General features: G+C 27.6%; 3 protein-coding genes across 3 annotated transcripts in view; 1 reads left to right on the top strand and 2 right to left on the bottom strand.

Moving 5' to 3' along the window:
• Window positions 1–12,241, top strand: part of LOC107446654 (cationic amino acid transporter 3) — a 39,194-nt gene extending 26,953 nt beyond the window's left edge. The window contains exons 14-15 of the mRNA XM_043053363.3: window positions 1,676–1,784; window positions 6,049–12,241. Coding sequence (XP_042909297.1) covers window positions 1,676–1,784; window positions 6,049–6,290 — 351 coding nt within the window. The 3' untranslated portion in view covers window positions 6,291–12,241. The remainder of the gene's footprint in view (window positions 1–1,675; window positions 1,785–6,048) is intronic.
• Window positions 11,337–19,235, bottom strand: part of LOC139426795 (uncharacterized) — a 47,899-nt gene continuing 40,000 nt past the window's right edge. Inside the window, exon 2 of the mRNA XM_087151030.1 lies at window positions 11,337–11,437. The gene's annotated coding sequence lies outside the window, so the exon portion shown is untranslated. The remainder of the gene's footprint in view (window positions 11,438–19,235) is intronic.
• LOC110282055 (uncharacterized) lies at window positions 17,146–18,117 on the bottom strand. Its single transcript, XM_021144665.4, has one exon. The coding sequence runs from the start codon at window positions 18,115–18,117 to the stop codon at window positions 17,146–17,148; it is 972 nt and encodes a 323-aa protein (XP_021000324.3).

Raw genomic sequence — 19,235 nt, 5'->3', positions numbered from 1 at the left:
TTTAAATTATTAAAATGTACTGGTGCACAAAATACTTATAATTCTAATTAATTGGGAAAAAAAGTAATACATTACCTCTGCTACCACTACTTAAAAATTTTCTGTAACTACAGAAATTCTAGAGTAGTTAATGGTTATGCTGATTTCTTTTTCAGATTCTATTAGCTTTATTTTAATATCCGTTTCTACCAGGATCGTTTATTAATTGAGGACACTGGGTGAATTGATGATCTGTCTAAATATTGGTGCATGATATGCTCCATGATCTTTGTTTACAACACTGTTTGAACCACATAGTTGGTAGTAATGTTGTTTGATACACTATAGAAGATTGCAGTTCTTGAATGTATAATTTGAAAATCTATATTCTTAATATTTTTCTTAACTTTTTTGGGGTTTTCAAGTACAGATAATTACTGTTTTTACCATTTGAAGGCACTCTGCTGAATTTTATTTTTGTTTCTAAATTTTCTTCTTTTTAATTTTTGTATCAAATTTACTAAAAATTGATCAATTTATTATTTTCGAGTTTGACACAATAAATTCTCTTTTAAGAGCTAAAAGTGACTGTATCAGTTAATTGAATAGACTTATTGTGACTGTATCATTAAGTTCATCATCTAATCAAATCAATCAATGTATTATTTAGGGATCATCCCGTTGACCATTTTCATATTTTGGGATTATCCAGTCAACCATTCTCTTACTTCGGCATTATCCCGTCATAAATTTTCGCCAAACCCGATACTGCCAAAAGGTAATTTCAGCGCCAATAACCCCAAATTTTATAATATTTACTGTGTAATCCTTGACAACGCAAGTTAGTTTTCTTTAGCATGTTGAAATATACTGTTTTTTTTTTTTTTTTTACTCCGCTGTAAAGCCAGACTACCTGAAAACACTAGCATTCGTATTTAAACGAATTTATGTGGTTACAAGGTAATGATTTGTTTGTTTGACCTTTAAAAGTTATCAAGGATTTTTGGCCCACGAAATTATTTATAATAATACATATATGGTTAGATTCAAGAATAATTCAATGTGTAATTATAAAAAAAAAATATTACTTTGTTTTGAAACTTTTTTTATTACGTATTTTTACTCTTACGTTTTTTTAAATTATTATTTGATAAATTTAAAATGTTTATTTTGGAAATTGCTTTTCATTATGATGGTGCCAAAGAATTTGTGCATTTTTGCGAACGTTGACAGACTGGTGGGATAATCCCAAAGTACCTTTGTTTGTAATTAAAGTTGATATGCTAGTTTGAAACCTTATAACTTTTTTTTTCCTCTTAAATTTTAATATAAGTATTTAAACTTTTGAATTTGTGCTTAATTTTGAAAGTAGGTTTATTATGTAATAATGTGCTGAATATTTAAATAATTTGAAGAAAACCTCCATGGATTTATGACATTCAAAAAACTTTTCTTTTACTGCAATCTATGAAATCTTAAATATTTTACTGCAAAGACGAAGCAACATATGTACTTGTGCATGTTTTCTAAACAAGTGAAAATTCGTGTATTTGGTTTGCCGGAAAACTTTGCGCAGCTAAGTATGAGTAGTAGGTAATTTAATCAGAGTTATTTTTGATATTGGTTTTTTAAATTCCTAATATTTACATAAATGTTGCTTAAATATATTGTAATAAATTTCTTTATTATTTGGCAGGTTCCTTTAGTTCCATTTATTCCTATGTTAAGTGTCACCATTAATACCTATCTGATGTTCAAATTGTCTGTCCTTACTTGGGAAAGGTTTGGTGTTTGGATGGCAATTGGTGAGCATTTGTGATTTATTTATTTCATTCTTATATGTATATATTTTTTAACTATCAGATTATTGAAATTTAAATATGTTAATAAGTATGGGTGAGTCGTGATGGCTCAGGGAATGCAGCACTCGCCATCCAATGAATTGAACCACGTTCAAATCCCAGTGATGGCCGGTCGATAGGAATTCCGCACCCGGCTTGCACCAATCACAGTGCTGACAAAAAATATCCTCAGTTATAGATGGATCATGGTTTAGAGTTCCCTTGCTGTCAGGCTAACCATGGGAGGTTTTCCTCTCCATGTAACACAAAACGGGTTAAATCCTTCAAAAAGCTCTCCACAAAGGCAAATTTCTCCCAATACTTGATCGAGCAATTCCCTTGTCTTCTGGATTGAGTTCAAAATCACAAGGCTACAAAGTTGAACATAGGTAGTCGTAAACTGAAAACTCGGTCGGCTGTTCAATGACGGTTATAAAATAAAATAAGCATTGGTGATTTTCTCAAGGCATTAACTTTTGCTTGCAACAATTAGAAAAAATTCATCTTATAATTAAAACACTGTTGACAATTTTTACAGTCAGACAATTCATCTAAGTATACAATTCAGCAACCAGCAATGAAAATACTTAAAAATGCAAATTTAGGGTCAGTTTTAATTACTTGAAAAAATGTAAATTCTGTCCCCTTCCCCCACTTAAGCACTTTAATAACGCATGAAGATATATTTTTTTCTATGTATCAACAGTTAATAATTGTAGGGGAACATTTGTTATAATATTTATTTGGAAATTTAATATTTCCTCATAAAATTGATTATAGCTAGAATATTAATGAAATATTACGAATTGGTACTTTTTCATAGTAAAAACATCTTTGTATTTAGATTTTTATAATACCTTGAAGTAAGACCACATTTTGTAAGCAAATACTTAATTTACAATCAAAATTTGTTTTTGTGTACAGGAACAGTAATTACAAAAAGGGACAGTAATAGCAATGACTGGAAAAAACATAATTTTAAAAAAAATACTTATTTTTTCGTAACTACACCATTTGCTCTATAATAATTTAAAAACATAGTAGATATTACTTGCAATAAAATTTTGAATATTAATTTTATCTAAAAAATGTTGTGAAATGGGTAAATATCTGCCTTAGTGATATTTTAAATGATACATAATATATTTTTTTGTATATCTTGTGTCTTGTGACCAATGAAACCTTCATCCAAACAGCCCAATAAAATTTCATTTAACTTATTACTTGGGAAGAAGTTTTATTCTTGATCTTCTCATTATCCCTTATATTTATACAATTAATTTAAAATCAAGAAATCTCAATAACTAATTAAATAACTTACATTGCCAAATTCTTTTAATACAAAGACTTAAAAAATACTTAAAGATTTTTTAATACTTTTTTTTTTTTTTAAGTAATGAAATTCATATTAATGCTCTAAATCTTTTAAATAAAAACTGACAAAAAAATCAAAATTAACGATTTCAGATATTAAGGTTGTTGAAATTATAACTTTCAAGCAGTTGTGCAAATATTTTAAATTATTCAGTTCTCAATAACAGTAAAATTTATAAATTGCAAAAATGCTTAACTTTCAAATTTATTATTCACTAAAGGAAAAATTTAGATATAAATACCCTTTTTATGTAACACTTTTTATTAATTTAAATTTCACAATATTATTTTGTAGCTCATTTAGAGAATCGTTATCTTCGGAATCACGATTCAAATTTTTATGAAAGTTTTACATTTTTATGAAAGTTTTACATACACATTTTAAAATCTATAAAATTGCTAAAAAATTTTTTTTAAAATTCACTTTAAAAAGTATAATTTTGCTTTCAAAAATTCATGTAAATTGATCTTTTAAGTTTTTCTCAAATACTACTAAAGTAAAATAAACTCATCCATGTGATGATGATTCTGTGTCAGTAGATAAAATTCCAAGATTTTCTGGTGAAATTTAAAAGACTAGAAACTTTAAAGACTTGCTAGGCTATATTTTTTTTGCATTTTTTAATTGCTATATATATTGTTCTATTTTATTTTCATATTGTAGGATATTTCTATAAAAATTCCTTTAAATTAAGTCCAATTTTACAATGAAATTTCATGTTTAAATGAAAAATTTCTATTGCTCTTAATTATCGCAGTTAATACACACAGGCATAATATGCTTTGAATTTACAATTTCTTTTTCGAATCATTTTCAGATTTTTTTTTCTATTATATTTCCTAGGAAATTTAAAAATTATCACGCCTCTGAAAACTTTCTGTCATGGCCTTTTAAAAATTTAATTAATCAAATAAAACTTAATCTGTGGATTAATATGTCACAGTCAGATGCTGGCAATCAATAATTAATAGTTTGTAAAAGTTTTATCAATTATATTAATTCTCCTGTGGTCAGTTTTACCATCTTAGGCTTTCATAGTTATATTTTTACTTTACAATATAACTTTTTTTTAATCAAAGCTTGAAATTTTTCGAATTCTATATTTTCTAGCCTGTTGGTTAATTATTGGTATCATATTTTTGTTAAAAATTTCGAAGAACTTGTGAATTACTAAGATGAAGCAAGACTCTAAACCAATGGTGGTTCATTAGTCTGGGATCACTGAAAATTTGATTTAGATCACTTAAAAAATGTTTTTTTTTTTCAATGCTCTCCCTATTCAAAAATTCGTGTAAAGAGGCTATTTTGGATTATTTTTACTTTGTTCATACCCTTTCAGTTTTTAACATTATTTTAATTTCTCAATACTTGGAAGATTATTTTATAACTTTACAGGTGTTTAGTTCATGTGATTTCTCATAGTTATAAATTAGGTCTAAAAGTTTGAGGGACTGGCATTAAATGACGAATTTTTTTTTTTTTTTTTAACACCCTATGCCAGGAAATGTCGCATTAAGTGTGTAACTTGTATCAACTACTTTGGTTACTTTCAATAATTGAATGAGCATTCATAAACCTAGCTTAAATATTTATGGGACATTTTTATTAAAAGCTAATATTTTTCTCTTATATTTTTTTATTATAACTTTAAAATTAAACAATTTTCTAAAAAAAAATTTATTACAAAATTATTATTTTAAAAAATTGTGCAAGATGGAAGTGTTTAAAGTACTTATTTTATACTGAGCATGCAGGGAAATTTTTTTTAATATTATTGTAGTTAATTAAATTTCTAAATACTGAAAAAAGTCCAATTTGAATATATTGATAATTTTAAGTAGTTTAAAGTAATTTTCTAAGTAGTTTTCGTAAATTTTTAAAAAGAGCTTTGAATCTTAGGAAGTTTTCCTCAAATATCATGTTATGTTATGATGATATAATTATGATGTAATAATAACTGATATTATAAGACGCAATTATTATGTTATGATAAATAATATTATGATGCAATGATAATAGCTTACAATAATCGTCGATGCATTAAAAAAACATACTTGTATGGGGGATATTGCATCATAATGCCAGTGTCATTTGCAGAAAAACCCTTATCCTCCAGAGCTTTATTAAAAATAACAAATATCTTTTAATTTTTAAGATATTCAAGTCGGATATTTTTCATTAAATACCATATTATACAATTCACTTCAAAATTGTTAAAAAAATATTTTTAATTTTTTAAGAGCTTGCACAGTATAAAAGAACTACTTAAACGATTAAAATTTTTAATGAATTTCGTTCAAAATTAGTTTAGTTTGTTATTAATTGTAAAATTTTATTAAATGCTTTTAAAATTATACTGTAAAAAAACTGAAGAAAAAAAGGACGTCCATATCACCATAAGGAATTTGAGCTAGGTTTACAAAATTTCATACAATTATTTCAAATAAAAACCAAAGTAATCAATGCAAGTTAGAAGCTTACTGTTATATTTTCTGCCATATAGGGTTATCAGAAATGCTTGTTTTTGTTACTAATTTATTGCCAAGCCCTCAATCTTCTGAAAGCTTTAAAATTTATTGATAAATAGGGGAAATCACATAACCTAAAGACTTCTAAATTTATGAAATGATCCTCTAAGTATTTCTTAAGAATAATTTGAAAAAAAAGTCAAAAACTAAAATTTACACCTCTAATATATTAGGATAGTGAATTTTTGTCGGCTAATTTTAAGTTTTTATATCTTTATGATTTTATTAACTTTAATGACAATATGTCTATCACTCGTTTATCCTAAATAACCATTCTTGAACACGTTATTCTTGTCATTAAATCCTACATTTTATCTTTAAACAGGTTTCTGTGTCTACTTCTTTTACGGTATATGGAATAGCTCAGAGCGTAAAGACAGTGGTGGTGCCAAAAATGTATTCTGTGTTGATGGCACACAATTAGTGGACTGTAATGACGTATTGAATGGCAGTCCTTTGCACAAAGGCAAGGCCAGTGTTGAAAGCAATATGTCTGAATTAATGGGGAGCTGCAATTCCGCTGAAGTTCAGCTAATATCCAGTCACCCTTCCAATGGAAGAATTTAGTTGATTCTTCCTCCCCTAGCGTTGCTTCCATTAAAGGCCAAGTGATTGCAGAAGATTATTGAAAACTGTGATGCGTTCCAAAGAGTTGTTTTTTCTTCTTTTTTAAAAAAAATGTGCATATCTTTCTTAGATTAACAGGTTAATTCACTATTCAGGCAATAATAAATTTGAGAACGGGTAGCAGTAGAATGTAATTTAAAATATTAGTGATTTTACGGGTAAAATAATTAAATTGTGAACCACAAGAGGGACAAATTGGGAAACGTTAACATTTTGAAAAAGAAAAAAAATATCATTTGTCAGGTTCCCAAAAAGTCGGAATTAAATAAATTCATTTTATTTTTAAATATTATTTACAAAAGAATCTTGTATTAATTCTTCGGAATTTTTTTTTTTCAACCCTAAAAGCAAGTATAAATATTTTGTAATATATTCTTTGCCTGAGAATAAGACATAACTATAAAATTAATAATTAAAGTAAGGCTACCAGTTAGAAGAATCAAGGAAAATTGATAAAATCATTCTGAAATAAAAAAGAAAAGAGATTTCTTTTCCTATGTGTTTCTGGCCACCGGGTTGTTAAGTTTGTTTTGTTATTTACAAGTGAAGTTAAAAAATTTTTAATAAGAAGTGAAAGCAAATTGATGCCACATGATTAAAATGATCATATGCCTGCCATTATTTGCTGACATTTACTGAATTTCAATGATTATACATTGTAATCGATGGCTGTTGACATGAAATCATATTAATTTACATGTGCTCACATAAAATGAATAATAAATTTACATGTTTGACATGATTTTTATGCTGCCTGTAACTTAATTTTTTTATTGTCTGAACAGGAAATTAGTCTTTTGTCTTAAATACTTCATTATGTATTATTTTTCTAAACTAATTTAAGTAAAAGTTCTTCATCTTAATTTAAGTAAGGTTGGAAATTCGAAACAATTTATTTGTATTTAAATAATTTTTTTCCCTTTAAAAGAAGAAAATATTGTTGAACTAAAAATTGTACTTTTCTTTTTTCATATTTTTAAAGTTTCATATACCTTATAATGCTTGGCAACTGACCTTAAACTGAAATTAAACAATTTTTTTTAAGAAAAAAAAAAACACATTTATATAATTGTAGACACCAGTTTATAAAAATCTATACAAAACAAAATTAGTTAAAGAATTAATGTTAAGCATCATTCCTGTTGTAAATAATCGTTTTATTTCGTTGTGTGTAGTAGTTTTGTTTTAATATGTGTTGCTACTTGTTTTAGTCATGAACTAGTTAAACTTTAATGAATAAAGTGTAAGGAAAATTTATCTAACTCTAACAGTATTGTGCATGTTATTCACACAAAGATACTATGATTGCCATGAAAAAGCAATTATTCTATTGACACTGATCCTTTTTTTTCACCTTAAGTTACAGTTCTGAATAGGATTTAAAATTGTTCGAAATTATTTTCACTGCTATTTTGATTTAAAAATATTATGAACTTCGCATTTCAAATCATATTTCAGGGTGAAGTTTATTAAAACAATAAATGTTGAATTTCTTATACATTTATTTTTGTCTAGTCATGACTTTTTTTAAATTAAATATGTGGCTGTAGTGTATAAATAATGTAATCATTAATTTAGTTTTTAAAGATATATTTATTTTTCCCCATGTCTAATTCAATGTAACTTTTATCCAATTATGAGATTATTAATAATAGAAAGCAAAAAAGTTTTGTCAATTTAAAAATCAAATTAAATGTAATTTTATTTTTTGTTCTAATCAAAAAATATATAATTCCGTTTTATGTAATTTTAATTTTCAATATTATGTTTGTAGGCAGCAATTTCCTTTTTACAATCTCGTGATAATTTTTATTACATGAGCCAACTATTTCATTTATTTTGAAAATTTTTAGTTGAGTGTTCATATTTATAGTGTTCTTACACTATTAACTATTTTTTTATACATCCTTATTTATGTAGTCATGAAGTAAAATGTCATAAAAACAACCTTTTTTTTTTTTTTTTTAACTATTTTTGATTTATTTCAATGAACATGATTTTTTTAAAATTATTATTTAACCTTCCCTAAAAATTACGCCTTTATGAATCTTACTGGTTTCAGATTCAAATTTTCTGTTGATGATCACTTTGTATGCGTAAAACTTTATTATTGTATTTATATTTTGATCATATTTTTAACTTTTGTATTAAATTTTAATTCAAAATACTGAATTCCAATGTCAAATAATTTTGCCTCTGCCCAATTTAAATTTTCCAGAAACTTTGTGATAATTTCTTTGACATAATTTACTTTTAACACTGCATTGTATTCCCCTTGTAAGTTATGTTACTGTTTTATGATATTTTAATGGTGCAAACCTTTAATTAATTTGGGAGATATGTCATTCATATGTTTTAAAATTTTTCTTATTAAAAAAACAGTATGGTTAAAATTTCCTTTATTTGAAAAAATAGGTAAAATCTCTCAAGTTAATTAAATTATATTCAAATGACCTTAATTATTCTATGAAACATTTCATAAATTTTATATTAATTACTTACTATTTTTTGCAGACCATTTATTAATATAAACTTGAATCATTAATAAATTCAATAGCATTGAAATCAAAGCTATAGCAATTATTTATTCTTTGTTATTAGCATTAACTTCCAATTAGAATTTTTGTAAATGGAGCTATTATAAAATAGTTTATAAAGAAGGGTTTTCTAACCAGAGGAATTAAAATGAGTCTTAATTAATTCACCCATATTCATTATGAATATTGTCTTCTCGAAGAATCCTGTTTAATGTGATTCAATTTTTTAATAAATTTTGTAATATCCGATTCCTAGCTAATACAGGATAATCCATAATTTAAGCGATGTGGTTTTTCTTTGATAGATTTTGAGCTAATAATTTTGCATTTATACTGAACTTAATGACCGGAAATTTTAAATGGAAAGTTTTATCAAAATGGAATGTTTGGATTAGTGTTTATTCTTAAATAAAAACTTAACGATCTGAGATGAATGTTTGAAATTGGATCCAGCTTTATAAAAGATTTATTAATTTTCCAAACCATACTTAATTTTATAAATTTAGGTTTCAGCAATATAAAACTAAGTTGTCGCACTCTTAATGAAAATAGTTATTTTTCTTCACATGATGGACCTATAATATCTATTTTTAGTATACACTATATTTAGCATAATATGAAAATATGCTTCTAGTTTGTTACATGAAAAAATTAAATGAATGCAATACCATCAAAAAGCAATCACAACACTTAGTTGGTCTCAAGATTTTTTTTTCTTTTAGTGATTTGTTTATTCAAAATTGTATTTGTAAAAAAAAAAATTTATAGATTGTTAACCCTTTAATGCAGACATTTATTTTAAACATATTTTTAATACTTTTTTTTTCATTATTTTGTATTAATTTAGGTCGAAATAAATGGAAAATATCACTATAATTAGCATTTAAATAATTTATGGTTATGAAATAGAGCATGAAACACTGGTTTTTATTTTCTGCATGAAAGGTAAAATCTTCCAAACAATAATTTTTCAAAATTGCACTTATTTTAGAACTAAGAGTAACAGTTATTCATCATTAAAATTTCTTTAATTTGGAAAAATCAATTATTGATAAATTTATAAATGAGGAAAAAAAAAGTCAAACTTTTTCTGTTTCTTATAATTTTTACTTGCGATTTGAGCATGAGAAAAAAAAATATATAAAAGGGACAGCAGTGTCTCATCTGCAACTAATAGTTAAAGTATAATATGCATTTTAAATTGCATATAATTAAAAATGTTTCTGCAATTATTTAATGAAATATAATGAACAAACATTTCTTATCTGTCAGTATATAAATATTTAGTGATATATTACGACAAAAAAATTATTAATGCAAATCATTAGTTCAAATATATATGAGAAAAACTTTTCTGTTTTAATAAGAATTGTCTCTATATCTAAAGTACAAACCTAAAAACTACATTAGCTTTTGATTGTAGAAGATACAATTTTTTAGTCAAAAATTGCAGCTCTGTACATAAAACAAGTTTTTATGTAATATCTACGAATGTCCAAAAGAAAAAAATATTTATTTTCCCTGGAGTCCTCAATGTGAATAATTTTTTTCTAAATAAATTTTTATAAAGCTTTTTACAGTGATCAGAATTTTTTTATTTACAATAATGCATGTAAGTTTTTATAAAATTGTTTGTGATACATAAAGCCTATAAACATAAAAGGGGAAAAAGTGTAAACAAAGCACAACTAAAAGTACAAAAATAGGCATACTATAGTTTGGGTTCTATGGACAAGAACAGTCTTTAGTGTCTAAACACAAAACTTTTGGCGTTTAGACATTGAGGAATGCTCTTGTCTTTAGAACCCTAACCATAGTATGTCTATTTCTGTACTTTCAGTTGTGCTTTATTAACTTTTTTTTATATAAACCCAATTGACTTCCAAATATTGACTGATAATTTTTGTAAATTCTACTATAAAAATTAAACAATTTTTCTAGTTTTGTTTTTTTATAAATTGGCACTATTTATTAGAATTACATCGATGGTTATCGAAAATGTATTTAATATACTTTAATCATAATTGTATGTATGTGTTTTAAAAGTTTTCATTTCAACGATAATCAAATATTTAAAAAAATTTAAAATGAAGAATGCTTAATTTTAAAGAAATGAAAAGTTAAAACATCTTTAAAAAAATAAAATGGTGTTTTGTAAAATAAATATGTTTTGAAATTTTTTCGAAAAATTAATACTATTCTTAAACTTTGTTATTGAAATCGTTTTGAATAAAATAAGCTTAGTGATTCCTATTTAAAAAAAAAACTTAAATATCAACAGATATTTTAAATTGATTAAATTTTAATCGTTAATAAAAGGGGATGTACCTTTAAAAAATAGAGTTAAAAAAATGTAAAGTGGGTTAAAAAATGCTTCAGGATTTTTTCCTGGAAAATATATTGATACAAATTCAAAATCAGTTTTGTATATTTGTCAAGTTTAGAATAATTTTTATTATTATGAGAGAAATGAAAAACCAGGACATACCATTTAGTTCTGTTGTTTTCAGGTGAATTGAAATTGTTTATTTGCTGTGACAATTCCTTGCACTAAAAAAAATTTATCTAAAATTAATCATTTCAACAAAATTTCATTTTACAAAAAATAATACTGAATCTTGTAATTAAAGAAAAAAAAATGAACTAAATTGCAACTTTGTGAACAGTAGGTTAGCTGTAGATAATATTGTTTAAATTGACTTAATATCTAAATTAAACTTAAATCAAAACCAGATGATTAATCAATATGGAAGAGATTGCTGAAAAAAATAAAGAAACTATTATCAAATAAAGCAGTTACATATCGAAAGCTGATACATTTTTGTCATTGACTTAGAAAACATGTTCATTCAATATTGGCTTGAGAATTTTGAAGTTATTTCTACACTATTATAAATAATTAAACTTAATTTATCAAAGCTTGCAGGTTGGTATATCTTCTTTATAAAAGTTTTATTTCTGTAGTTGCATAATATAAAATGAGTTATGTTTGTTAAATTTTATTTTATGTTACGAGACTACTTTTGTGTGTTTGTTCCTCCATTTAGTTTTGAACAAAAATTTCATCAATTTTAATGCATTAGATGTTGCTCAAAAATCTACATTCATTTAATGTTTTTAATATTAGACTCGTGATATCAGTTTTCACAAATTGTTGAATATTATAATTATATATGCATGTTTTGTGTATTTCATCATTTGTATATATTGCTTTTTTATTTTATTTGATATTCGACTGAAGAAAATTGTATATTTTGTTATGTTTGAAGCAGTGTAATATTTCATTGTTATCAAAAGACATTTCTTGGTTCCATTATTTTTGAGAAATAAAGTGTTTTTGTTTTTTGATCAAGATATCGAGCTAAATTTAATTAAATGCACAACATTACTTTATTACAGTGGGAATTTTATCCAAAGGTATCGAATTTGATTCCAGCTATCACTGTAAGGGCAAACCATATATAAACTTCATGAAGTGCTCACAGTTGTTTGACATTCTTGTCAGTAGAAGGGGATGTGCCAGTATCATCTACACAAAGTTTACTAATTTACCCTGGTTGGGTGAAGAATTGTACTGTGCGCCAAAGAAAAAAAAACCCGACCACCCTGAAGAACTTTTGATCTAAGGATTGAATCTTAACGATCTAGGACAAAATCTTAATCGCTCGAGGGGGTGACCTCAAATATATTAAATAATAAGCTCAGACGATATTTTAAGTTACGAAATCAGACACAAAAACGTACTTTCTCTGAATAAACATAACTTTTCCCCCCAACGGATTCGGATTTCTGACCCCCAAAATGTGGGGTTACCCGCAACCTGAGAAATATTGTTTCTATAGTTTGGTCAGCAGAGCGTTTTAAAGTTTGAATACCTTGATGTTAATTTTACTTTCTGCGTATTTCGCTATATCTTAAGAACTTAGAAAGCGAATAAATAAAAAAAATTTCACACAAATATAACATTCGTTTGTCCAAAGATTAAAAAATAATAACCTTTATTAAATATTTATTATATTATTTAATAATGGTCGAAATTTTTTTTAATTCTAAGGTAAGCAATTTTTTACATGATTTTAAAGATTTCGATTTTAAATAGCAAAATGATGCAAAAATTTATGTATCTCATAATTCAAAAATTTTTCGACCATTATTAAATAAAATGAGAATAATAAATATTTACTAAAAATTATTTTTTGCATGAAATTATCTTTGCATAAACGAATTTTATTATTATGTACAAAAAGTTCTTAATATTAATAAAGTTTAAAATTAATATTAAGGGATCCAAACATTAGAGCGCTCTCCTGGCTAAACTAATGAGACCACATTTCTCAGATTGCTGCTACCTCCTATATTTTGGGGGTCAAAAACCGAATCCGTAGAGGATAAAAAAAAATATGTTTGTTCAGAGAAAATACGTTTTCGTGTCTGATTTCGTAACTTAAAATATCGTCTACATTTTGAAGTATATTTGAGAGCAGTCTCTCGAATCATTAAGATTTGAGTCCTGGAACGTGGAGATCCGATCCTTAGATCAAAAATTATTTAAGTTGACTCGGTTTTTTTCTCGCACTGTATAGATCTAAATACTTTTATTCCCCATTATTCGCTAAAAACAATATTAAAAAATAAAAACTCCTATACTAGCGATTAACGTAAGTGGATGTAACAAGTACATTTTCCAAGCTTAACTCTACCACCTCAAATATGGAAGTTCATATTGTAGGGGTGAATGACTTTTTCTTGGAAAATAGTAAATGCAATGAAATCTCAAAAGACAACACAAACTAAATTACATATGGGAAAAAAAAAGCCTTACTTAAATTACACAATGTTGTGAGTTCCATATATAATCGTCTGAAAAAATCGACCTGTTACAGATTTCAGTAAATCTTTTGTACGTTATTATTGACAACAATTTATGACCCAAACTTAAAAAAACATGACTCGACGAGGTTCTGCAAGTGTCGCTCTTAATAGGTTTAAATGTATGAAGATTTTTAATGCTATAATATAGTGTATGTTAAACCAAAAACAAATTCTTTGCTGGGCTCGATATGGTGGCTCAAGAACTACAAATATTTCTGTAGACGTGAAACCTCATTTAAGATTAATGCTAAACTATAAAAAAAACTATTCCTCTATGTATTTTAAAAATAGTATTTTATAGCTTATAACTATCATAATTACTTTAATTAGCTTCTATTTATAAAGTCGGGGGTTTCATCGAAAGAAAATATTCGTGCTTGTATAATGTGTGGTTGGTTGCACAACAATCCGGAGAACATTTCTTACTGCTTCAGATTTGTGTCTATTGATCAAGTGGCCTCACAAATGAGATCGCCTCTGCAGAGGATCAAAATTGTGATGGCATGCCTTAGTATTAACCACAGGGATGCTTTTTAGACCTTCACCAATAGACCATTGGGCAGTTCTAGTGCGACGTAAATAAAGAAACTACCGCCGAAAGAAATGGTTATTTAGGTTTCCGTAGTCGGAAAAAAAAAATAAGGAACCGCTGTCCTAGACGTATGTTATTTAGCAGAAATTACTGCTCGTAGCCAGTTGCACATTATTGGCTATCGAAATAGGCTACAGGTGGCGCGGAACAGAACTTTTTTTTTATCTAAGGTAACACTTCACGTGCTTTCACCATTAGCGTGTGGACAGTCATATGAGAAGGAACACAGATTGAAATGCTAGTTTATGAAAATGTTCGCAGCTCGAAATGCGTGTTTACGAAAATGGTTACAGCTGGAAATATGTATTTATGAAAATCGGTATAGTGTTTGATTCAGTTTTCCGAACTTTTCTTACGAGTATTTTTTTTTTCAAAGAATAAATAATGAATCGAAATAAATTCGTAATGTGTCAATTTGAATAAGTCACCTGGTAAATTTTTTTAAAAATTTTTCGTCAAATTGTTTTTCACGGTTGCAATAAATTTATGATAGTACTTTGACGTTAATGGAATTTAAGAGTTTTAAAATTCACTTTATTGTTTAGAATTCTGAATCCGTATACATAGCCTGAAAAGTTACCACGACCTCTGAAGCAAAGAATATCGAATTCTTTGCTCGAAGTACGGGACTTTGCCCTGTAAGGATTATGCTCAACTGTGGTTGGTAAGTGCTTCAATGCCAAACTTGGTGAGTGCTTCAACGTGAGGTTAATATGATATTCCTGACTTGCGACATTATTGCCATTTCATCTTGAGCTACTATCAACATGACTGGTAATACCGAATTATTAGAATTGATAGCTATTAATATATTAGAAATTAACCAAAGAAATAATGAGGAAAAAATCTTAACAGTATTTACAAAAAATATTTCAACATGATCCTAGCCGAGTAAGAATGATTGGACTCGGCTATGCTTAATGTAATTCCTTATGGAATAAGTAATTGAAATTTGCAGGAGAGCAATTGATTGCTTTGTAGCAGAATTCAGTCTTTCCTGTCTCCAAATATTCGGTGAATGGTTAATCTTGATATTTCTAACAAACCAAGGAGCTTCAACCTTTTTCTGAGCGTATTTTTTTTCTTCCAAAAATTGTATTTTCTTCTTTTGTGTTTTAAGACTAAGCACGGAAACACGTCATTTTGAGCTGCGTTCAGATTCTATGATCAGATAATATAAAACGGGAACAGATGTGCTTTTTCAATAGAGATCCTCCGCCCACTTCATCAATCGTTCAGGTAGGGGAGAAACTTTTTGACGAGACCTATAAGACAGCTCAAGGGTTTTTATTTTTGCTCCAAGAATTAGGGAATAGTCAGGGCAAGTTGCAATTTTTTTCACAAAAATCTGGGAAACTCCTATTATATAACCAGTCATAACATATAAAATAACCAGTCTTAAAATTGTCAGTAACAGCAATTAGTTATTGAGATTGAGTTAAACAATTCTAAACTCTGTTACAATTATTTGTTGCAAAAATTTTACATTTTAGTCAAACTGAAATGTTTCCATGTCATTTACCGACATATTTTTTTACACAGAAAATCTAATATTTACCATTACAAATAAAATAATCAAAGTTTTCTAATAAAAAATTGCATGATATAGATAAAATATGGTCTTGATTTTAATTTACCTGGAAAAGTCAGGGAATTTTTTTCTGAAATTGAGTGTGTTACCTGTTATAAAGATGTTTATGCTCTTGCCTTTTACCAATATCTAAAAATTATTTATAAGTATATTTTAGCAAACCTTTTATAAATAATGTAATAACAAGAAAAGTTTACATCAAGATGAAATGGAATGTAGAATTATTAAAGTTATGTTCCCAAGAACTGGAAAGGAAATGGTTAAGTACAATTTAACGTACTAATGAAGTCTTTTTAACTACTATTTGAATACTTATGTAAAATGAAAAATTATGTAAACTGTTAATAAAAAAATTGTTTTATTACAACAAGTTAAAAAATCCTTAAAATTTTTTACTTAAGTCTGTCACAAAGCTTTTGAACTCTAAAGAGTATTATCTTGCAACTATATTCAACATATATTGTTAAATACCGATAAATTACAAAGCTTTCAATTTTTTCCCCCAACTATCACTGTAAAGTTTTGAAATTTGAAAAAAAAGGAACATATTAATTACCGAACAAAGCATTGATGAAATTTAAAAGAAATATATGCTAAAAAATTATTTATGTTATACATGCTAAAAATATTTTTCTTTTCATCTTATTTATGAGAGACATTAAAATATTCGGTGAATAGCCAGCAAAAGGATTCATTTAATTCAAAAGTGATTTAAATGACACTCAAGTAAAAAGAATAAATAATAATAGAAAATAACTCCAATATGATTAAAATATATTCACTTAAATTATGCTAAATATGAATGAAAAATGATTGAAATTCACTCAAGTTCGAGTTAAAAGGGTCCAATCAAGTGCTTGTTAGACTAAAATAAAAGACTATAAGTTATCTACAAAATAATACATGTTTAATGTTATACCTGCTTTTTACTTCTAGAAACATATTTAAATGGAAATGATTTTAGAAACATTATTTGATTAATATATAAATAATAGTATACATATCCTTTGACAGTCGCATTTATTACAATTGCATCCAGTAATAGTCAATTCATTCAGTATTTTGTTCCAAACATAACAAAAGAATATGCTTATAGCAATTTTACTTACGTACAGAGTCACTATTTTTTACGAAACAATATTCTTAAAGCAATTTCGCTTACGTTTAGAGTCACTAATTTTATATGTTTGATCCCTGGGTTTTCTAGTTCATAAAATAGCGCGTTACTAACAGAGCCAATTTTGGCTCGTTGGCTGAAAGTTCTTCAAATGATTCCATTTTGACCACAGTTTTAAAGTTCTCCTTTATGAATTTCAGAATATTTTCTTTAAATGATTCATCCCCATGTCGATTGGCCAAACTCAACATCTGGCACGCATTATCTACTTTCAGATGTACCAGCAAATCCCTTTTACAAGCATCGCGGAGTGACAAAACTTCATATTTATCTGCAGCATAATAGAGGTCGCAAGCGTCGTCAAAATCATGAGTTTTCGTCGCTCCAGAGTAGAGATACAGCAAGAGATCGTTCATTATTTCAGCTCGTATATCCGGGATAACTATGATATTGCTTGCAGATTCGCTAGTATCATAATTGAACATTCTGTCAAATACTGGTGATCTTGCTTGCAGAATGTTTCTGTGCGATTTGATCTCAACTCCACTAACATCTAATGTGACATCTGAGGTAATAGTTTGATCCAAAATTTTTGAGAAGTCATTTGAAAGCTTTTGCAGTTTTTCCAATCCCAAGTTGTTCGGAGTTAAACTTTCGGTCAAATCCGATTCGGTAGAATTCTTAAACTCCAAGTAACAAATTATTTTGATAGGAAATTGCTGAGGCAAGAAATCTTTTGGCTTAAGAAATAAATCAAGAAGTTTACCTCTTATGGAAGATCTAACATTACAATCAAGGCAGCTGTTATTCCCATCGAATATTAGACACGTAGAATTTATAAATAGGTCAATTGATTCTACTATACAACGTAGCATAAAATTATCAAAGTAATTGAGTAATATCAGATGGTTGCTTTCACTTTCACCCGTGACAGAAAAGTTTTCACTCTCAAAGACACCATTTCTTTCTATATCATCTTTCTTAAATCGCAATTCAATAAAGATCAAATTCATGGATGAGCTTTTAAAATGAATTATCCTCTGAAAGACACCAGACATGATGAATTTTAAATTTAGTTTTGAGAGGAAAAAAAAAAAATAATTTTAAAACCGATATCTTCACCGATATCTAATCTATAAAGAACAATAGTGTCTTTATAATATTATCATTTTGCAGAATATTTCATCAAAAAGTTGATATAGTCTTACTGTTAACTATTCACTCTTTTATTAGATATTAATTTTTACAACGATAAGATGTAATCATATCCTAAAGTATCATTTCTGTGTTATCGCATTTATGAATGGTGTTCTATATTAACAAAGAATAAAATTTACTTATTTTAAGGACACCGATAAATCGAAAATAAGGTTACTAAGTCAGTGTGTTCCAAACTGTGGGGCGCGCCTCCCTAGGGGGGCGCGAGACTGTTGTAGGGGGGGGGGGCACGCAGCTGATTCCAAAGTATCATTTTCGAATACAAACCAAAGAAGTCGAATAGGTGTCAAAAAAATTAATCAGAAAAACGGTTATACGTAATCTTCGCCGCGAATTTCTCGGGTATAAATGCTAAAAAATCCATCCATACTCTTGCTGGAACGAAAACATCTTGCTTTCCCGTTTGGAGACGAGCGCGAGGAAACACTAGACAAGCACTCGGATCATCCCGGGTATTCTCGGGGTTACTCCCGCCAAACTTCAGCAAACAGAAGCAGGCAGCAGGCCCCGACAAGGCTTATGAGCCAAGGCCGTCGTTAATTCGACGACGTTAGCGCTCATTACATCTGGTGTGGAACTATCATCAATTGCGCGCGACTGCGGGGTTTTTCAAACTCAGACGACGCGACTACACCTGGATGCGCGCGCCCAGACGAGAGCAGACACGCGGCATTTCGTTAAGAAACGTTGGTTAAACTCGACCGTTTCCACGCAGATTGTCTACAAACTCGCTTTGGTACACTTCTAAATTAATATTGAGGTAAATTTCAAAACTGTTATAAAGTATTTTTATTTGATTTAAAATAATAACCCTTTTAGATGGATAAATACGTAACTGGGTTGAAAAGAAAATTGAATGAAGCAGAAGCAGACGGTAAAAGAAGAGGTAACGAAAATAGCGGAACATCTTCGCAAAATAGTAAACCTAAATGTAGAAAATATGATCCAATGTACTTAT

Source organism: Parasteatoda tepidariorum, chromosome 9 (genome assembly GCF_982258835.1).
Source record: "Parasteatoda tepidariorum strain Cologne lab strain chromosome 9, Ptep-v5.0, whole genome shotgun sequence".
Lineage (NCBI taxonomy): Eukaryota > Metazoa > Arthropoda > Arachnida > Araneae > Theridiidae > Parasteatoda > Parasteatoda tepidariorum.
This window is presented reverse-complemented; position numbering and strand designations above follow the sequence as displayed.

What these genes read in the sequence shown, in the direction of transcription:
- LOC110282055 (XM_021144665.4), bottom strand. Translation starts at nt 18,117, where the DNA reads ATGTCTGGTGTCTTTCAGAGGATAATTCATTTTAAAAGCTCATCCATG.